The sequence below is a fragment of the Salmo salar genome, chromosome 11 (genome assembly GCF_965601325.2).
Source record: "Salmo salar chromosome 11, fSalSal1, whole genome shotgun sequence".
NCBI lineage: Eukaryota > Metazoa > Chordata > Actinopteri > Salmoniformes > Salmonidae > Salmo > Salmo salar.
In genome coordinates this window covers 48149086-48172903 of record NC_138301.1, presented here as the reverse complement: position 1 = coordinate 48172903, position 23818 = coordinate 48149086, and the positions used below count along the sequence as shown (strand labels likewise).

The window sequence follows — 23818 nt, the reverse complement described above, 5'->3', positions numbered from 1 at the left end:
CATGTGTGTGTGACCTGTGAACTGTGTTTAGCATATGAATGTGTCCAGGGTCTGTGATCCTTCTAGTAGCTCCTGTCAGCTGTGACCTGGACAGCGCTGTATTTAAAGGTCTTTCTCCTGGTCTCTTGGAGCTGACATGAACATCTTCACTAAAGTCTACGGACTAGCCCAACAAACCAGGTATGTTCAGAGTGCTGTGATCAGGGCCAGGTGTGCTGCCCGTACTGTTTAGGTGAGGGTCAGGTCTGCTGCCTGTCCCGTTCAGGTGAGGGTCAGGTCTGCTGCCCGTCCCGTTCAGGTGAGGGTCAGGTCTGCTGCCCGTCCCGTTCAGGTGAGGGTCAGGTCTGCTGCCCGTCCCGTTCAGGTGAGGGTCAGGTCTGCTGCCCGTCCCGTTCAGGTGAGGGTCAGGTCTGCTGCCCGTCCCGTTCAGGTGAGGGTCAGGTCTGCTGCCCGTCCCGTTCAGGTGAGGGTCAGGTCTGCTGCCCGTCCCGTTCAGGTGAGGGTCAGGTCTGCTGCCCGTCCCGTTCAGGTGAGGGTCAGGTCTGCTGCCCGTCCCGTTCAGATAAGGTGTTAGATAGGGGAAGAGTGGGGGGTTCCCTGTGATTCCCTGACCCCCCCCCCCCCCCTCTACAGACCCCCACCCACCCATCAAGCCCGTCTGTGTGTCCGTCCGTATGTCTGCGTTTTCACAGGCAGCCCAGTTCTGATAGGTTTTTCTATAACTGATTTTTTGACTAATCAGATCAGCTCTTTTGCCAATAATCGGGCTAAATATCAGAATTGTGCTGCCTGTGTAAACACAGCCATAGTTCCTCTCTGTCCTCTAGTTTGTGTTGCACACCTTCTCTCTGACTCTGTTACACGTGACCATACAAATAGATAGAGAGAATCCTGTAGGATTATAGGATCACTATCAGAGTTGGGGTCAATTCCATTTCAATTCCAGACAATTCAGGAAAATTGGAATTGGAACTAGGTTTACTTTCTGAACTGACTGGAATTGAAATTAAATGGACTCCAACCCTGATCTCTATGCACATGACACCAAAAGTCGCCCAAATCATATAATTTTGAATGATAGCTAGCCTGATTCCCGTTAAATCATCTCATTTTGAATGATAGCTAGCCTGATTCCTGTTAAATCATCTCATTTTAAATGATGACTTGCCTGATTCCTGTTAAATCATCTCACTTTGAATAATAGCTAGCCTGATTCCTGTTAAATCATCTCATTTTGAATGATGGCTAGCCTGAGATGGCTTGCCTGATTCCCGTTAAATCATCTCATTTTGAATGATGGCTAGCCTGATTCCTGTTTAATCATCTCATTTTGAATGATGGCTAGCCTGATTCCTGTTTAATCATCTCATTTTGAATAATAGCTAGCCTGATTCCTGTTAAATCATCTAATTTTGAATGATAGCTAGCCTGATTCCTGTTAAATTATCTCATTTTGAATGATAGCTAGCCTGATTCCTGTTAAATCATCTCATTTTGAATGATAGCTAGCCTGATTCCTGTTAAATCATCTCATTTTTAATGATAGCTAGCCTGAGATGGCTAGCCTGATTCCTGTTAAATCACCTCATTTTTAATGATAGCTAGCCTGTGATGGCTAGCCTGATTCCCGTTAAATCATCTCATTTTGAATGATAGCTAGCCTGATTCCTGTTTAATCATCTCATTTTTAATGATAGCTAGCCTGTGATGGCTAGCCTGATTCCTGTTTAATCATCTCATTTTGAATGATGGCTAGCCTGTGATGGCTAGCCTGATTCCTGTTAAATCATCTCATTTTGAATGATGGCTAGCCTGATTCCTGTTTATAGGGAAAGGATTGAAACACAATTATAGTTTGTCATAATGGCCTGATTTTAAGGATGAGTCACAAATGGCACCCTATTCCCTATGTAGTGCCCCATACAGCCCATACAGGTCTGGTCAAAGGTAGTGCATAGGGAATAGGGAATAGGGTACCATTTGGTATACACCCTAAAATTACATTAGACATTATTACTGAACAAAAAGTACAAAGTTCACAGATAACCTTTCCATCCTTAAAGTATAATCATAGCCTCGATAGATATCAAATAAACGTTTTGTCACAGTTACATGCTGTCCCTTATCTGAATTTGGCAGCAAGATTATTGATGTGTGTGTGCGTGCATGCGTGTGTGTGTGTGTTTGTTTACAATAATGCAGCATGTGTGTGTGACCTGTGAGCTGTGTTTAGCATATGAATGTGTCCAGGGTCTGTGATCCTTCTAGTAGCTCCTGTCAGCTGTGTACATCTGAGTGAGATAGCTAGCAAAGTTGTTGTGGACAAAGGTCATGGCTGAAGTTCATGTGTTAATTAGAGATCCCTCCATCCTGTCTCCGCAGCAAGCTGGGGTCTGTGCTCCAACGTGCCTTCTACGGGTCCAGTGGGAGGGTAGGTCCAAACGTGATGCCTTCGTCCGACACACAAGATAACCTAGCTGACTTTTTAAATCAGAGCAAAACCGTTTACATATTTCAATAAGTTAGTTATTTCATAGAGATGTACCATGTCAATAAGTTAGTTATTTCATAGAGATGTACCATGTCAATAAGTAAGTTATTTCATAGAGATGTACCATGTCAATAAGTAAGTTATTTCATATAGATGTACCATGTCAATAAGTTAGTTATTTCACAGAGATGTACCACATCAATAAGTTAGTTATTTCATAGAGATGTACTATGTACCATGTCAATAAGTTAGTTATTTCACAGAGATTTACCATGTCAATAAGTTAGTTATTTCATAGAGATGTACCACGTCAATAAGTTAGTTATTTCACAGAAATGTACCATGTCAGTAAGTTAGTTATTTCATAGAGATGTACTATGTACCACGTCAATAAGTTTGTTATTTCATAGAGATGTACCATGTCAATAAGTTAGTTATTTCATAGAGATGTACCACGTCAATAAGTTAGTTATTTCACAGAGATGTACCACGTCAATGAGTTAGTTATTTCATAGAGATGTACCATGTCAATAAGTTAGTTATTTCACAGAGATGTACCACGTCAATAAGTTAGTTATTTCATAGAGATGTACCATGTCAATAAGTTAGTTATTTCATATAGATGTACCATGTCAATAAGTAAGTTATTTCATATAGATGTACCATGTCAATAAGTTAGTTATTTCACAGAGATGTACCACGTCAATAAGTTAGTTATTTCATAGAGATGTACTATGTACCATGTCAATAAGTTAGTTATTTCACAGAGATGTACCATGTCAATAAGTTAGTTATTTCATAGAGATGTACCACGTCAATAAGTTAGTTATTTCACAGAAATGTACCATGTCAGTAAGTTAGTTATTTCATAGAGATGTACTATGTACCACATCAATAAGTTTGTTATTTCATAGAGATGTACCATGTCAATAAGTTAGTTATTTCATAGAGATGTACCACGTCAATAAGTTAGTTATTTCATAGAGATGTACCATGTCAATAAGTTAGTTATTTCACAGAGATGTACCACGTCAATAAGTTAGTTATTTCATAGAGATGTACCATGTCAATAAGTTAGTTATTTCATAGAGATGTACCATGTCAATAAGTTAGTTATTTCATAGAGATGTACCACTTCAATAAGTTAGTTATTTCATAGAGATGTACCATGTCAGTAAGTTAGAGAGAGTTGTTAATATCTACTTAGTGGTTGTTGTTGATGATGATGCTAGTGTGTTGATATTGTGTTGTCAGGTGACCCTTTTCGAACAGCGTAATTTTGCCGGCAGACGTCTGGACCTGAGTGCCGACTGCCAGAAACTAAGTGACAAGAACTTCCCAGAGAGATGCAACTCTGTGCAGGTGGAGAGTGGCGCGTAAGTGGGTTAGGGCTCTGTGGAGATGGAGTGTTAGGGCTCTGTGGAGAGTGGCGCGTAAGTGGGTTAGGGCTCTGTGGAGATGGAAGGTAAGTGGGTTAGGGCTCTGTGGAGATGGAGGGTAAGTGGGTTAGGGCTCAGTGGAGATGGAGGGTAAGTGGGTTAGGGCTCTGTGGAGATGGAGTGTTAGGGCTCTGTGGAGAGTGGCGCGTAAGTGGGTTAGGGCTCTGTGGAGATGGAAGGTAAGTGGGTTAGGGCTCTGTGGAGATGGAGGATAAGTGGGTTAGGGCTCAGTGAAGATGGAGGGTAAGTGAGTTAGGGCTCTGTGGAGATGGAGCGTTAGTGGGTTAGGGCTCTGTGGAGATGGAGGGTAAGTGGGTTAGGGCTCTGTGGAGATGGAAGGTAAGTGGGTTAGGGCTCTGTGGAGATGGAGTGTTAGGGCTCTGTGGAGATGGAGCGTTAGTGGGTTAGGGCTCTGTGGAGATGGAAGGTAAGTGGGTTAGGGCTCTGTGGAGATGGAGTGTTAGTGGGTTAGGGCTCTGTGGAGATGGAGCGTTAGTGGGTTAGGGCTCTGTGGAGATGGAGGGTAAGTGGGTTAGGGCTCTGGAGATGGAGTGTTAGGGCTCTGTGGAGATGGAGCGTTAGTGGGTTAGGGCTCTGTGGAGATGGAGCGTTAGGGCTCTGTGGAGATGGAGTGTTAGGACTCTGTGGAGATGGAGGGTAAGTGGGTTAGGGCTCTGTGGAGATGGAGCGTTAGTGGGTTAGGGCTCTGTGGAGATGGAGCGTTAGGGCTCTGTGGAGATGGAGCGTTAGGGCTCTGTGGAGATGGAGCGTTAGGGCTCTGTGGAGATGGAGCGTTTAGGGCTCTGTGGAGATGGAGCGTTTAGGGCTCTGTGGAGATGGAGCGTTAGGGCTCTGTGGAGATGGAGCGTTAGTGGGTTAGGGCTCTGTGGAGATGGAGCATAGGGCTCTGAGGCGGAGATGGATCGTAAGTGGAGTGGAGCCACCTAGTGACATTAATGTGTAACTGCAAAATGACGATCGTTCAGTATAGAAAACTCTGGATTCTGGATTATATCACCTGTTCACTTCAAAAATACCAATATCATTCAGAACAAAAGAGAATATAATTAAATAGAATAGAATATAGTTTATTCTTCTCAGAGGAGGAAATTATTTTCAGTATCATTTCAGTAATTCAGATCTGGCCAATCCTGTTCATTCACAATTACATTCCTAATGTGTTTATCCTAAGACATATAGATTTATCTTGTCCCTAGCTTTCCCCTCCACCACCCTGTTGTTCTCTGCAGTCAGTCTATGCATATTTCATTGTTCCACTGTTCAGAGGTTGTGTCTATGTGTGTGTGGTTCAGATGGGTGGGCTACGAGCAGGAGAACTTCAGAGGACGTCAGTACCTGTGGGACATGGCAGAGAAGGGAGAGTACAACTGCTATGACAAGTGGTGTGCCCAGGTGGACCATGTCTCCTCGGTGCGCTCAGTCAAACAGGTGAGACACACACACACACACACACATACACACACACACACACACACACAGGGGAAATACTCTCAAACTAAAATGACTAGCTGCTAGTTTCTGTTATTGGCCAGCCTGGTCCAATTATCCCCTGAGGACGACCCACACAGACTGGGACAAACACACATACACACACACTAACCCTCTATCGTCTCTCCCAGGACTCATCTCCTGCCCGAGTCCATCTGTTTGAGAGGGCTGGGTTCTCTGGTAAGAGGACAGAACTACAGGATGACATACCCAACATGATGACTCGCTACAGTCTGAACAGGGCTGCCTCTATCCGTGTCCTGGGAGGAGCGTAAGTAGTCCTCCTATAATATACAGTCTGAACAGGGCTTCCTCTATCCGTGTCCTGGGAGGAGCGTAAGTAGTCCTCCTATAATATACAGTCTGAACAGGGCTTCCTCTATCCGTGTCCTGGGAGGAGCGTAAGTAGTCCTCCTATAATATACAGTCTGAACAGGGCTTCCTCTATCCGTGTCCTGGGAGGAGCGTAAGTAGTCCTCCTATAATATACAGTCCGAACAGGGCTTCCTCTATCCTCCTAGACCTACCAGGTCCAGATACCCAGGTTAGAGGCAAATGGCACCCTATTCCCTATTTAGTGTACTACTTTTGACCAGGACCTGTAAATGCTATTTAGGACATAACCAAATATTGTACTTGAGTTGTGCTGCATTTGCCATGGTGGGAGGAGCGTTGGTAAAGTACACGTCCTCTACATAGATGGTTGACCCCAGAGGAGAGGTCAACAAGGGTTCTCTTTGTTTCACTTAGTAACATTTTCAGTTGAAAGATTTGAATGAACATTCCAAAATGTTATGGTGAAGCTGCAAATATTATTTTTTTTGCAGCAATATTCAAACAGAAACTGACTTTGCTGTTCTTCCTACACGTAGTAGAAACCCTACATGACCACATAACTATTTGGAGCGTCAGTTTAGACCCCAAACAGATGTGTTCACCGCACACTACCTAGTCAGACTGTTAGTCAAGGTTAGCTAACGTTCGCGGCTGATACAAAACAAATGGAATGTTTTAGCTAACATTCGCAAACTATTTCCCTTGTTGAATGCACCTCAGGTCTGCAGTGAAGGCCCTTGCCTTTTGTTTCACTGATACTTCCCAGACCCCCCAGGTCCTAATGCTGCATACACATTATCCACTCATAAAAAGTCTTGCTTGTTTGAAAAACATTCTAGCTTACATCCAAAATTCCAAACAGAATGATTACTGTGAAATGTGTTGACGCTGGAGAGACGAAGCAGGTACAGGGAGTCAAACATTTAATAAGGAGAGGACATGGAACGAGACAGGAACAGCGTCAGCATACAAGAAAACAAAGATAAAAAACAATCAATGCATCAGCAGGGAACAGAGCTGGGAACTGACAAATATAGGGGAGGAAATGAACAGATGATGAATGAGTCCAGGTGAGTCCAATATCGCTGATGCGTGTGACGAGGGAAGGCAGGTGTGCGTAATAGATGATAGGAGTGAGTGATGCAGGAAAGCCTGGTGCCCTCAAGCGCCAGGGGGGGAAGAGCGGGAGCAGACGTGACAGATTACAGCTCTTTAAACATCCAAACAGAATGATTACAGCTCTTTAATCATCCAAACAGAATGATTACAGCTCTTTAATCATCCAAACAGAATGATTACAGCTCTTTAATCATCCAAACAGAATGATTACAGCTCTTTAAACCTCTAAACAGAATGATTACAGCTCTTTAAACCTCTAAACGTATTTGCAAGGCTATGTGATGTTTCTAAACATATCCTGATAATAAAATGACTAACATCTGGTTTAGCTTTACCATCGCTGTTGTAGTTTCGAGGGCTAACATCAGGTTTAGCTTTACCATCGCTGTCGTAGTTTCGAGGGCTAACATCAGGTTTAGCTCTACCATCGCTGTTGTAGTTTCGAGGGCTAACATCAGGTTTAGCTCAATCATCGCTGTCGTAGTTTCGAGGGCTAACATTAGGTTTAGCTCAACCATCGCTGTCGTAGTTTCGAGGGCTAACATCAGGTTTAGCTTTACCATCGCTGTCGTAGTTTCGAGGGCTAACATCAGGTTTAGCTTTACCATTGCTGTCGTAGTTTCGAGGGCTAACATCAGGTTTAGCTTTACCATCGCTGTTGTAGTTTCGAGGGCTAACATCAGGTTTAGCTTTACCATTGCTGTCGTAGTTTCGAGGGCTAACATCAGGTTTAGCTTTACCATCGCTGTCGTAGTTTCGAGGGCTAACATCAGGTTTAGCTTTACCATCGCTGTTGTAGTTTTGAGGGCTAACATCAGGTTTAGCTCAACCATCGCTGTCGTAGTTTCGAGGGCTAATATCAGGTTTAGCTCAACCATCGCTGTCGTAGTTTCGAGGGCTAACATCAGGTTTAGCTTTACCATTGCTGTCGTAGTTTCGAGGGCTAACATCAGGTTTAGCTTTACCATCGCTGTCGTAGTTTCGAGGGCTAACATCAGGTTTAGCTCAACCATGACATCCAATTCCGTCTTGCCGTCATGAGTCAGTAATGTAAACGCAGCTAAATACACGTCAAATACTGTACTTTAGTGATGTTTGATTTAGTTGGCCTGGCCCAGTAGAATCAATGGGATAATCCCAAAGTTGTAACTTACAAGCTCTAGTTGAAGGAGTTAAGGAACTAATGTAATAAGTCTCTAATCACACCGTTTCTTTTTCTGTCCCTGCCTGCCTGCCTGCCTGCCTGCCTGCCTGCCTGCCTGCCTGCCTGCCTGCCTGCCTGCCTGCCTGCCTGCCTGCCTGCCTGCCTGCCTCCCATCCTGCCTCCCATCCTGCCTGCCTGCCTGCCTGCCTGCCTGTCTGTCTCTTTAGCTGGGTGGTGTACCAGGAGCCTAACTACAGAGGTCCCCACTATGTCTTGGAGAAACGTGACTACAACAACGCCTCTGACTGGGGCTCCCAGAGCAGCACTGTGGGCTCCATGCGACGGGTCCGCTTCAATAATTAACTAACTAACTACAGAGGTGCGCAGCGGTCTAAGGCACTGCATCTCAGTGCTAGAGGTGTCACTACAGAACTGGTTCGATTCCAGGATGTATCACAACCGGCCGTGATTTGGAGTCCAATGGGGCGGCGCACAATTGGCCCAGCGTCGTCCGGGTTAGGGTTTGGCCGGGGTAGGCCGTCATTGTAAATAAGCATTTGTTCTTAACTGACTTGCCTAGTTAAATAAAGGTTAAAACAATGAATAAGAAAACACTCTGTAAGCCCCCTAACCTCGTAACCCCCCCTGCCCTAATCCCCCTAACCAACAGGAGGACTCCACACCAACCCCCCTTCCACCTGACACACACACTCTGTCAGCTTAATACACACACATTATGCAAAACTACCAGAAACCTATTTTAATAATAAACAGTAAAAAGACAATTGCTCGTGTTGCGTGTTGTTTTGTTATCAGGGTTGTGATGATGATGTAATTGGTGTATTCATTATGGTATATTTTCTCACAGGTTGATAAAAAATCCTGCTACTAATAACACATACAGTATGCAGAGCAAATACTACTAATAACACATACAGTATGCAGACCAGATGCAGATACTACTAATAACACACAGTATGCAGAGCAGATGCTACTAATAGCACATACAGTATGCAGAGCAGATACTACTAATAACACATACTGTATGCAGAGCAGATACTACTAATAACACATACAGTATGCAGAGCAGATACTAATAACACATACAGTATGCAGAGCAGATACTACTAATAACACATACAGTATGCAGAGCAGATACTACTAATAACACATACAGTATGCAGAGCAGATGCTACTAATAACACATACAGTATGCAGAGCAGATGCTACTAATAACACATAGAGTATGCAGAGCAGATGCTACTAATAACACATACAGTATGCAGAGCAGATACTACTAATAACACATACAGTATGCAGAGCAGATACTACTAATAACACATACAGTATGCAGAGCAGATACTACTAATAACACATACAGTATGCAGAGCAGATACTACTAATAACACATACAGTATGCAGAGCAGATGCTACTAATAACACATACAGTATGCAGAGCAGATACTAATAACACATACAGTATGCAGAGCAGATGCTACTAATAACACATAGAGTATGCAGAGCAGATGCTACTAATAACACATACAGTATGCAGAGCAGATACTACTAATAACACATACAGTATGCAGAGCAGATACTACTAATAACACATACAGTATGCAGAGCAGATACTACTAATAACACATACAGTATGCAGAGCAGAAGTGTTCTTCATGAACTAAGCACACTAACTGTTGCAATAAGCAGCCAGAACTCAGGCTCCGATGTACAACACAAAGCCTTTAGTATAACGGTTGCCATCAAACGAAGAGCATTTCTGCACAAAAATAATTACACATAAATGGTTGTGTAACATTTCAGTCGTATCACAACAATTGTGTCAAATGCGTTTTAGATCAGTTGTAACCCGAGTGTGTACGGGGTCATATTAAGCTGACAATTAGCAGACGCACAATATAGACTGACACATTGTCAGCTGTTTACTACAGGTAGTGTTCTAGTATAGACTGACACATTGTCAGCTGTTTATTGCAGGTAGTGTTCTATAGACTGACACATTGTCAGCTGTTTACTACAGGTAGTGTTCTATAGACTGACACATTGTCAGCTGTTTACTACAGGTAGTGTTCTATAGACTGACACATTGTCAGCTGTTTACTACAGGTAGTGTTCTATAGACTGACACATTGTCAGCTGTTTACTACAGGTAGTGTTCTATAGACTGACACATTGTCAGCTGTTTACTACAGGTAGTGTTATATAGACTGACACATTGTCAGCTGTTTACTACAGGTAGTGTTATATAGACTGACACACTGTCAGCTGTTTACTACATGTAGTGTTCTATAGACTGACACATTGTCAGCTGTTTACTACAGGTAGTGTTATATAGACTGTGTCAGCTGTTTACTACAGGTAGTGTTCTATAGACTGACACACTGTCAGCTGTTTACTACAGGTAGTGTTCTATAGACTGACACACTGTCAGCTGTTTACTACAGGTAGTGTTCTATAGACTGACACATTGTTAGCTGTTTACTACAGGTAATGTTCTATAGACTGACACATTGTCAGCTGTTTACTACAGGTAGTGTTCTATAGACTGACACGTTGTCAGCTGTTTACTACAGGTAGTGGTATATAGACTGACACGTTGTCAGCTGTTTACTACAGGTAGTGTGCTATAGACTGAGACATTGTCAGCTGTTTACTACAGGTAGTGTTCTATAGACTGACACGTTGTCAGCTGTTTACTACAGGTAGTGTTCTATAGACTGACACACTGTCAGCTGTTTACTACAGGTAGTGTTATATAGACTGACACACTGTCAGCTGTTTACTACAGGTAGTGTTATATAGACTGACACACTGTCAGCTGTTTACTACAGGTAGTGTTATATAGACTGACACACTGTCAGCTGTTTACTACAGGTAGTGTTCTATAGACTGACACACTGTCAGCTGTTTACTACAGGTAGTGTTCTATAGACTGACACATTGTTAGCTGTTTACTACAGGTAATGTTCTATAGACTGACACATTGTCAGCTGTTTACTACAGGTAGTGTTCTATAGACTGACATGTTGTCAGCTGTTTACTACAGGTAGTGTTATATAGACTGACACACTGTCAGCTGTTTACTACAGGTAGTGTTATATAGACTGACACACTGTCAGCTGTTTACTACAGGTAGTGTTATATAGACTGACACACTGTCAGCTGTTTACTACAGGTAGTGTTCTATAGACTAACACATTGTCAGCTGTTTACTACAGGTAGTGTTCTATAGACTGACACATTGTCAGCTGTTAACTACAGGTAGTGTTCTATAGACTGACACATTGTCAGCTGTTTACTACAGGTAGTGTGCTATAGACTGAGACATTGTCAGCTGTTTACTACAGGTAGTGTTCTATAGACTGACACGTTGTCAGCTGTTTACTACAGGTAGTGTTCTATAGACTGACACACTGTCAGCTGTTTACTACAGGTAGTGTTATATAGACTGACACACTGTCAGCTGTTTACTACAGGTAGTGTTATATAGACTGACACACTGTCAGCTGTTTACTACAGGTAGTGTTATATAGACTGACACACTGTCAGCTGTTTACTACAGGTAGTGTTCTATAGACTGACACACTGTCAGCTGTTTACTACAGGTAGTGTTCTATAGACTGACACATTGTTAGCTGTTTACTACAGGTAATGTTCTATAGACTGACACATTGTCAGCTGTTTACTACAAGTAGTGTTCTATAGACTGACATGTTGTCAGCTGTTTACTACAGGTAGTGTTATATAGACTGACACACTGTCAGCTGTTTACTACAGGTAGTGTTATATAGACTGACACACTGTCAGCTGTTTACTACAGGTAGTGTTATATAGACTGACACACTGTCAGCTGTTTACTACAGGTAGTGTTCTATAGACTAACACATTGTCAGCTGTTTACTACAGGTAGTGTTCTATAGACTGACACATTGTCAGCTGTTAACTACAGGTAGTGTTCTATAGACTGACACATTGTCAGCTGTTTACTACAGGTAGTGTGCTATAGACTGAGACATTGTCAGCTGTTTACTACAGGTAGTGTTCTATAGACTGACACGTTGTCAGCTGTTTACTACAGGTAGTGTTATATAGACTGACACACTGTCAGCTGTTTACTACAGGTAGTGTTCTAGTATAGACTGACACATTGTTAGCTGTTTACTACAGGTAATGTTCTATAGACTGACACATTGTCAGCTGTTTACTACAGGTAGTGTTATATAGACTGACACACTGTCAGCTGTTTACTACAGGTAGTGTTCTATAGACTGACACATTGTCAGCTGATTACTACAGGTAGTGTTCTAGTATAGACTGACACGTTGTCAGCTGTTTACTACAGGTAGTGTTATATAGACTGACACACTGTCAGCTGTTTACTACAGTAGTGTTCTAGTATAGACTGACACACTGTCAGCTGTTTACTACAGGTAGTGTTCTAGTATAGACTGACACATTGTTAGCTGTTTACTACAGGTAATGTTCTATAGACTGACACATTGTCAGCTGTTTACTACAGGTAGTGTTATATAGACTGTGTCAGCTGTTTACTACAGGTAGTGTTCTATAGACTGACACACTGTCAGCTGTTTACTACAGGTAGTGTTCTATAGACTGACACACTGTCAGCTGTTTACTACAGGTAGTGTTCTATAGACTGACACATTGTTAGCTGTTTACTACAGGTAATGTTCTATAGACTGACACATTGTCAGCTGTTTACTACAGGTAGTGTTCTATAGACTGACACGTTGTCAGCTGTTTACTACAGGTAGTGGTATATAGACTGACACGTTGTCAGCTGTTTACTACAGGTAGTGTGCTATAGACTGAGACATTGTCAGCTGTTTACTACAGGTAGTGTTCTATAGACTGACACGTTGTCAGCTGTTTACTACAGGTAGTGTTCTATAGACTGACACACTGTCAGCTGTTTACTACAGGTAGTGTTATATAGACTGACACACTGTCAGCTGTTTACTACAGGTAGTGTTATATAGACTGACACACTGTCAGCTGTTTACTACAGGTAGTGTTATATAGACTGACACACTGTCAGCTGTTTACTACAGGTAGTGTTCTATAGACTGACACACTGTCAGCTGTTTACTACAGGTAGTGTTCTATAGACTGACACATTGTTAGCTGTTTACTACAGGTAATGTTCTATAGACTGACACATTGTCAGCTGTTTACTACAGGTAGTGTTCTATAGACTGACATGTTGTCAGCTGTTTACTACAGGTAGTGTTATATAGACTGACACACTGTCAGCTGTTTACTACAGGTAGTGTTATATAGACTGACACACTGTCAGCTGTTTACTACAGGTAGTGTTATATAGACTGACACACTGTCAGCTGTTTACTACAGGTAGTGTTCTATAGACTAACACATTGTCAGCTGTTTACTACAGGTAGTGTTCTATAGACTGACACATTGTCAGCTGTTAACTACAGGTAGTGTTCTATAGACTGACACATTGTCAGCTGTTTACTACAGGTAGTGTGCTATAGACTGAGACATTGTCAGCTGTTTACTACAGGTAGTGTTCTATAGACTGACACGTTGTCAGCTGTTTACTACAGGTAGTGTTCTATAGACTGACACACTGTCAGCTGTTTACTACAGGTAGTGTTATATAGACTGACACACTGTCAGCTGTTTACTACAGGTAGTGTTATATAGACTGACACACTGTCAGCTGTTTACTACAGGTAGTGTTATATAGACTGACACACTGTCAGCTGTTTACTACAGGTAGTGTTCTATAGACTGACACACTGTCAGCTGTTTACTACAGGTAGTGTTCTATAGACTGACACATTGTTAGCTGTTTACTACAGGTAATGTTCTATAGACTGACACATTGTCAGCTGTTTACTACAAGTAGTGTTCTATAGACTGACATGTTGTCAGCTGTTTACTACAGGTAGTGTTATATAGACTGACACACTGTCAGCTGTTTACTACAGGTAGTGTTATATAGACTGACACACTGTCAGCTGTTTACTACAGGTAGTGTTATATAGACTGACACACTGTCAGCTGTTTACTACAGGTAGTGTTCTATAGACTAACACATTGTCAGCTGTTTACTACAGGTAGTGTTCTATAGACTGACACATTGTCAGCTGTTAACTACAGGTAGTGTTCTATAGACTGACACATTGTCAGCTGTTTACTACAGGTAGTGTTCTATAGACTGACACATTGTCAGCTGATTACTACAGGTAGTGTTCTAGTATAGACTGACACGTTGTCAGCTGTTTACTACAGGTAGTGTTATATAGACTGACACACTGTCAGCTGTTTACTACAGTAGTGTTCTAGTATAGACTGACACACTGTCAGCTGTTTACTACAGGTAGTGTTCTAGTATAGACTGACACATTGTTAGCTGTTTACTACAGGTAATGTTCTATAGACTGACACATTGTCAGCTGTTTACTACAGGTAGTGTTATATAGACTGTGTCAGCTGTTTACTACAGGTAGTGTTCTATAGACTGACACACTGTCAGCTGTTTACTACAGGTAGTGTTCTATAGACTGACACACTGTCAGCTGTTTACTACAGGTAGTGTTCTATAGACTGACACATTGTTAGCTGTTTACTACAGGTAATGTTCTATAGACTGACACATTGTCAGCTGTTTACTACAGGTAGTGTTCTATAGACTGACACGTTGTCAGCTGTTTACTACAGGTAGTGGTATATAGACTGACACGTTGTCAGCTGTTTACTACAGGTAGTGTGCTATAGACTGAGACATTGTCAGCTGTTTACTACAGGTAGTGTTCTATAGACTGACACGTTGTCAGCTGTTTACTACAGGTAGTGTTCTATAGACTGACACACTGTCAGCTGTTTACTACAGGTAGTGTTATATAGACTGACACACTGTCAGCTGTTTACTACAGGTAGTGTTATATAGACTGACACACTGTCAGCTGTTTACTACAGGTAGTGTTATATAGACTGACACACTGTCAGCTGTTTACTACAGGTAGTGTTCTATAGACTGACACACTGTCAGCTGTTTACTACAGGTAGTGTTCTATAGACTGACACATTGTTAGCTGTTTACTACAGGTAATGTTCTATAGACTGACACATTGTCAGCTGTTTACTACAGGTAGTGTTCTATAGACTGACATGTTGTCAGCTGTTTACTACAGGTAGTGTTATATAGACTGACACACTGTCAGCTGTTTACTACAGGTAGTGTTATATAGACTGACACACTGTCAGCTGTTTACTACAGGTAGTGTTATATAGACTGACACACTGTCAGCTGTTTACTACAGGTAGTGTTCTATAGACTAACACATTGTCAGCTGTTTACTACAGGTAGTGTTCTATAGACTGACACATTGTCAGCTGTTAACTACAGGTAGTGTTCTATAGACTGACACATTGTCAGCTGTTTACTACAGGTAGTGTGCTATAGACTGAGACATTGTCAGCTGTTTACTACAGGTAGTGTTCTATAGACTGACACGTTGTCAGCTGTTTACTACAGGTAGTGTTCTATAGACTGACACACTGTCAGCTGTTTACTACAGGTAGTGTTATATAGACTGACACACTGTCAGCTGTTTACTACAGGTAGTGTTATATAGACTGACACACTGTCAGCTGTTTACTACAGGTAGTGTTATATAGACTGACACACTGTCAGCTGTTTACTACAGGTAGTGTTCTATAGACTGACACACTGTCAGCTGTTTACTACAGGTAGTGTTCTATAGACTGACACATTGTTAGCTGTTTACTACAGGTAATGTTCTATAGACTGACACATTGTCAGCTGTTTACTACAAGTAGTGTTCTATAGACTGACATGTTGTCAGCTGTTTACTACAGGTAGTGTTATATAGACTGACACACTGTCAGCTGTTTACTACAGGTAGTGTTATATAGACTGACACACTGTCAGCTGTTTACTACAGGTAGTGTTATATAGACTGACACACTGTCAGCTGTTTACTACAGGTAGTGTTCTATAGACTAACACATTGTCAGCTGTTTACTACAGGTAGTGTTCTATAGACTGACACATTGTCAGCTGTTAACTACAGGTAGTGTTCTATAGACTGACACATTGTCAGCTGTTTACTACAGGTAGTGTGCTATAGACTGAGACATTGTCAGCTGTTTACTACAGGTAGTGTTCTATAGACTGACACGTTGTCAGCTGTTTACTACAGGTAGTGTTATATAGACTGACACACTGTCAGCTGTTTACTACAGGTAGTGTTCTAGTATAGACTGACACATTGTTAGCTGTTTACTACAGGTAATGTTCTATAGACTGACACATTGTCAGCTGTTTACTACAGGTAGTGTTATATAGACTGACACACTGTCAGCTGTTTACTACAGGTAGTGTTCTATAGACTGACACATTGTCAGCTGATTACTACAGGTAGTGTTCTAGTATAGACTGACACGTTGTCAGCTGTTTACTACAGGTAGTGTTATATAGACTGACACACTGTCAGCTGTTTACTACAGTAGTGTTCTAGTATAGACTGACACACTGTCAGCTGTTTACTACAGGTAGTGTTCTAGTATAGACTGACACATTGTTAGCTGTTTACTACAGGTAATGTTCTATAGACTGACACATTGTCAGCTGTTTACTACAGGTAGTGTTCTATAGACTGACATGTTGTCAGCTGTTTACTACAGGTAGTGTTATATAGACTGACACACTGTCAGCTGTTTACTACAGGTAGTGTTATATAGACTGACACACTGTCAGCTGTTTACTACAGGTAGTGTTATATAGACTGACACACTGTCAGCTGTTTACTACAGGTAGTGTTCTATAGACTAACACATTGTCAGCTGTTTACTACAGGTAGTGTTCTATAGACTGACACATTGTCAGCTGTTAACTACAGGTAGTGTTCTATAGACTGACACATTGTCAGCTGTTTACTACAGGTAGTGTGCTATAGACTGAGACATTGTCAGCTGTTTACTACAGGTAGTGTTCTATAGACTGACACGTTGTCAGCTGTTTACTACAGGTAGTGTTATATAGACTGACACACTGTCAGCTGTTTACTACAGGTAGTGTTCTAGTATAGACTGACACATTGTTAGCTGTTTACTACAGGTAATGTTCTATAGACTGACACATTGTCAGCTGTTTACTACAGGTAGTGTTATATAGACTGACACACTGTCAGCTGTTTACTACAGGTAGTGTTCTATAGACTGACACATTGTCAGCTGTTTACTACAGGTAGTGTTATATAGACTGACACACTGTCAGCTGTTTACTACAGGTAGTGTTCTATAGACTGACACATTGTCAGCTGTTTACTACAGGTAGTGTTCTAGTATAGACTGACACGTTGTCAGCTGTTTACTACAGGTAGTGTTATATAGACTGACACACTGTCAGCTGTTTACTACAGTAGTGTTCTAGTATAGACTGACACACTGTCAGCTGTTTACTACAGGTAGTGTTCTAGTATAGACTGACACATTGTCAGCTGTTTACTACAGGTAGTGTACTATAGACTGACACATTGTCAGCTGTTTACTACAGGTAGTGTTCTATAGACTGACACACTGTCAGCTGGTTACTACAGGTAGTGTTATATAGACTGACACATTGTCAGCTGTTTACTACAGGTAGTGTTATATAGACTAACACATTGTCAGCTGTTTACTACAGGTAGTGTTATATAGACTGACACACTGTCAGCTGTTTACTACAGGTAGTGTTATATAGACTGACACACTGTCAGCTGTTTACTACAGGTAGTGTTCTATAGACTGACACACTGTCAGCTGTTTACTACAGGTAGTGTTCTATAGACTGACACATTGTCAGCTGTTTACTACAGGTAGTGTTCTATAGACTGACACACTGTCAGCTGTTTACTACAGGTAGTGTTCTATAGACTGACACATTGTTAGCTGTTTACTACAGGTAATGTTCTATAGACTGACACATTGTCAGCTGTTTACTACAGGTAGTGTTCTATAGACTGACATGTTGTCAGCTGTTTACTACAGGTAGTGTTATGTAGACTGACACACTGTCAGCTGTTTACTACAGGTAGTGTTATATAGACTGACACACTGTCAGCTGTTTACTACAGGTAGTGTTATATAGACTGACACACTGTCAGCTGTTTACTACAGGTAGTGTTCTATAGACTAACACATTGTCAGCTGTTTACTACAGGTAGTGTTCTATAGACTGACACATTGTCAGCTGTTAACTACAGGTAGTGTTCTATAGACTGACACATTGTCAGCTGTTTACTACAGGTAGTGTGCTATAGACTGAGACATTGTCAGCTGTTGACTACAGGTAGTGTTCTATAGACTGACACGTTGTCAGCTGTTTACTACAGGTAGTGTTATATAGACTGACACACTGTCAGCTGTTTACTACAGGTAGTGTTCTAGTATAGACTGACACATTGTTAGCTGTTTACTACAGGTAATGTTCTATAGACTGACACATTGTCAGCTGTTTACTACAGGTAGTGTTATATAGACTGACACACTGTCAGCTGTTTACTACAGGTAGTGTTCTATAGACTGACACATTGTCAGCTGTTTACTACAGGTAGTGTTCTAGTATAGACTGACACGTTGTCAGCTGTTTACTACAGGTAGTGTTATATAGACTGACACACTGTCAGCTGTTTACTACAGTAGTGTTCTAGTATAGACTGACACACTGTCAGCTGTTTACTACAGGTAGTGTTCTAGTATAGACTGACACATTGTCAGCTGTTTACTACAGGTAGTGTTCTGTAGAATGACACATTGTCAGCTGTTTACTACAGGTAGTGTTCTATAGACTGACTTCTGTCAGCTGTTTACTACAGGTAGTGTTATATAGACTGACACATTGTCAGCTGTTTACTACAGGTAGTGTTATATAGACTAACACATTGTCAGCTGTTTACTACAGGTAGTGTTCTATAGACTGACACATTGTCAGCTGTTTACTACAGGTAGTGTTCTATAGACTGACACATTGTCAGCTGTTTACTATAGGTAGTGTTCTATAGACTGACACATTGTCAGCTGTTTACTACAGGTAGTGTTCTATAGACTGACACATTGTCAGCTGTTTACTACAGGTAGTGTTCTATAGACTGACACATTGTCAGCTGTTTACTACAGGTAGTGTTCTATAGACTGACACATTGTCAGCTGTTTACTACAGGTAGTGTTATATAGACTGACACATTGTCAGCTGTTTACTACAGGTAGTGTTATATAGACTGACACACTGTCAGCTGTTTACTACATGTAGTGTTCTATAGACTGACACATTGTCAGCTGTTTACTACAGGTAGTGTTATATAGACTGTGTCAGCTGTTTACTACAGGTAGTGTTCTATAGACTGACACATTGTCAGCTGTTTACTACAGGTAGTGTTCTATAGACTGACACACTGTCAGCTGTTTACTACAGGTAGTGTTCTATAGACTAACACATTGTCAGCTGTTTACTACAGGTAGTGTTCTATAGACTGACACGTTGTCAGCTGTTTACTACAGGTAGTGTTCTATAGACTGACACATTGTCAGCTGTTTACTACAGGTAGTGTTATATAGACTGACACACTGTCAGCTGTTTACTACAGGTAGTGTTCTATAGACTGACACATTGTTAGCTGTTTACTACAGGTAATGTTCTATAGACTGACACATTGTCAGCTGTTTACTACAGGTAGTGTTCTATAGACTGACACGTTGTCAGCTGTTTACTACAGGTAGTGGTATATAGACTGACACGTTGTAAGCTGTTTACTACAGGTAGTGTGCTATAGACTGAGACATTGTCAGCTGTTTACTACAGGTAGTGTTCTATAGACTGACACGTTGTCAGCTGTTTACTACAGGTAGTGTTCTATAGACTGACACACTGTCAGCTGTTTACTACAGGTAGTGTTATATAGACTGACACACTGTCAGCTGTTTACTACAGGTAGTGTTATATAGACTGACACACTGTCAGCTGTTTACTACAGGTAGTGTTATATAGACTGACACACTGTCAGCTGTTTACTACAGGTAGTGTTCTATAGACTGACACACTGTCAGCTGTTTACTACAGGTAGTGTTCTATAGACTGACACATTGTCAGCTGTTTACTACAGGTAGTGTTCTATAGACTGACACACTGTCAGCTGTTTACTACAGGTAGTGTTCTATAGACTGACACATTGTTAGCTGTTTACTACAGGTAATGTTCTATAGACTGACACATTGTCAGCTGTTTACTACAGGTAGTGTTCTATAGACTGACACACTGTCAGCTGTTTACTACAGGTAGTGTTCTATAGACTGACACACTGTCAGCTGTTTACTACAGGTAGTGTTCTATAGACTGACACATTGTCAGCTGTTTACTACAGGTAGTGTTCTATAGACTGACACACTGTCAGCTGTTTACTACAGGTAGTGTTCTAGTATAGACTGACACATTGTCAGCTGTTTACTACAGGTAGTGTACTATAGACTGACACATTGTCAGCTGTTTACTACAGGTAGTGTTCTATAGACTGACACACTGTCAGCTGGTTACTACAGGTAGTGTTATATAGACTGACACATTGTCAGCTGTTTACTACAGGTAGTGTTATATAGACTAACACATTGTCAGCTGTTTACTACAGGTAGTGTTATATAGACTGACACACTGTCAGCTGTTTACTACAGGTAGTGTTATATAGACTGACACACTGTCAGCTGTTTACTACAGGTAGTGTTCTATAGACTGACACACTGTCAGCTGTTTACTACAGGTAGTGTTCTATAGACTGACACATTGTCAGCTGTTTACTACAGGTAGTGTTCTATAGACTGACACACTGTCAGCTGTTTACTACAGGTAGTGTTCTATAGACTGACACATTGTTAGCTGTTTACTACAGGTAATGTTCTATAGACTGACACATTGTCAGCTGTTTACTACAGGTAGTGTTCTATAGACTGACATGTTGTCAGCTGTTTACTACAGGTAGTGTTATGTAGACTGACACACTGTCAGCTGTTTACTACAGGTAGTGTTATATAGACTGACACACTGTCAGCTGTTTACTACAGGTAGTGTTATATAGACTGACACACTGTCAGCTGTTTACTACAGGTAGTGTTCTATAGACTAACACATTGTCAGCTGTTTACTACAGGTAGTGTTCTATAGACTGACACATTGTCAGCTGTTAACTACAGGTAGTGTTCTATAGACTGACACATTGTCAGCTGTTTACTACAGGTAGTGTGCTATAGACTGAGACATTGTCAGCTGTTGACTACAGGTAGTGTTCTATAGACTGACACGTTGTCAGCTGTTTACTACAGGTAGTGTTATATAGACTGACACACTGTCAGCTGTTTACTACAGGTAGTGTTCTAGTATAGACTGACACATTGTTAGCTGTTTACTACAGGTAATGTTCTATAGACTGACACATTGTCAGCTGTTTACTACAGGTAGTGTTATATAGACTGACACACTGTCAGCTGTTTACTACAGGTAGTGTTCTATAGACTGACACATTGTCAGCTGTTTACTACAGGTAGTGTTCTAGTATAGACTGACACGTTGTCAGCTGTTTACTACAGGTAGTGTTATATAGACTGACACACTGTCAGCTGTTTACTACAGTAGTGTTCTAGTATAGACTGACACACTGTCAGCTGTTTACTACAGGTAGTGTTCTAGTATAGACTGACACATTGTCAGCTGTTTACTACAGGTAGTGTTCTGTAGAATGACACATTGTCAGCTGTTTACTACAGGTAGTGTTCTATAGACTGACTTCTGTCAGCTGTTTACTACAGGTAGTGTTATATAGACTGACACATTGTCAGCTGTTTACTACAGGTAGTGTTATATAGACTAACACATTGTCAGCTGTTTACTACAGGTAGTGTTCTATAGACTGACACATTGTCAGCTGTTTACTACAGGTAGTGTTCTATAGACTGACACATTGTCAGCTGTTTACTATAGGTAGTGTTCTATAGACTGACACATTGTCAGCTGTTTACTACAGGTAGTGTTCTATAGACTGACACATTGTCAGCTGTTTACTACAGGTAGTGTTCTATAGACTGACACATTGTCAGCTGTTTACTACAGGTAGTGTTCTATAGACTGACACATTGTCAGCTGTTTACTACAGGTAGTGTTATATAGACTGACACATTGTCAGCTGTTTACTACAGGTAGTGTTATATAGACTGACACACTGTCAGCTGTTTACTACATGTAGTGTTCTATAGACTGACACATTGTCAGCTGTTTACTACAGGTAGTGTTATATAGACTGTGTCAGCTGTTTACTACAGGTAGTGTTCTATAGACTGACACATTGTCAGCTGTTTACTACAGGTAGTGTTCTATAGACTGACACACTGTCAGCTGTTTACTACAGGTAGTGTTCTATAGACTAACACATTGTCAGCTGTTTACTACAGGTAGTGTTCTATAGACTGACACGTTGTCAGCTGTTTACTACAGGTAGTGTTCTATAGACTGACACATTGTCAGCTGTTTACTACAGGTAGTGTTATATAGACTGACACACTGTCAGCTGTTTACTACAGGTAGTGTTCTATAGACTGACACATTGTTAGCTGTTTACTACAGGTAATGTTCTATAGACTGACACATTGTCAGCTGTTTACTACAGGTAGTGTTCTATAGACTGACACGTTGTCAGCTGTTTACTACAGGTAGTGGTATATAGACTGACACGTTGTAAGCTGTTTACTACAGGTAGTGTGCTATAGACTGAGACATTGTCAGCTGTTTACTACAGGTAGTGTTCTATAGACTGACACGTTGTCAGCTGTTTACTACAGGTAGTGTTCTATAGACTGACACACTGTCAGCTGTTTACTACAGGTAGTGTTATATAGACTGACACACTGTCAGCTGTTTACTACAGGTAGTGTTATATAGACTGACACACTGTCAGCTGTTTACTACAGGTAGTGTTATATAGACTGACACACTGTCAGCTGTTTACTACAGGTAGTGTTCTATAGACTGACACACTGTCAGCTGTTTACTACAGGTAGTGTTCTATAGACTGACACATTGTCAGCTGTTTACTACAGGTAGTGTTCTATAGACTGACACACTGTCAGCTGTTTACTACAGGTAGTGTTCTATAGACTGACACATTGTTAGCTGTTTACTACAGGTAATGTTCTATAGACTGACACATTGTCAGCTGTTTACTACAGGTAGTGTTCTATAGACTGACATGTTGTCAGCTGTTTACTACAGGTAGTGTTATATAGACTGACACACTGTCAGCTGTTTACTACAGGTAGTGTTATATAGACTGACACACTGTCAGCTGTTTACTACAGGTAGTGTTATATAGACTGACACACTGTCAGCTGTTTACTACAGGTAGTGTTCTATAGACTAACACATTGTCAGCTGTTTACTACAGGTAGTGTTCTATAGACTGACACATTGTCAGCTGTTAACTACAGGTAGTGTTCTATAGACTGACACATTGTCAGCTGTTTACTACAGGTAGTGTGCTATAGACTGAGACATTGTCAGCTGTTTACTACAGGTAGTGTTCTATAGACTGACACGTTGTCAGCTGTTTACTACAGGTAGTGTTCTATAGACTGACACACTGTCAGCTGTTTACTACAGGTAGTGTTATATAGACTGACACACTGTCAGCTGTTTACTACAGGTAGTGTTATATAGACTGACACACTGTCAGCTGT

General features: G+C 41.2%; 1 protein-coding gene across 1 annotated transcript; it reads left to right on the top strand.

Moving 5' to 3' along the window:
• Window positions 1–66: 66 nt before the first annotated feature.
• LOC106562861 (gamma-crystallin C) lies at window positions 67–8823 on the top strand. Its single transcript, XM_045689658.2, has 6 exons — window positions 67–180; window positions 2383–2431; window positions 3746–3867; window positions 5244–5379; window positions 5571–5710; window positions 8266–8823. The coding sequence occupies exons 1-6, from the start codon at window positions 137–139 to the stop codon at window positions 8399–8401; spliced, it is 627 nt and encodes a 208-aa protein (XP_045545614.1). The 5' UTR covers window positions 67–136; the 3' UTR covers window positions 8402–8823.
• Window positions 8824–23818: the final 14995 nt, after the last annotated feature.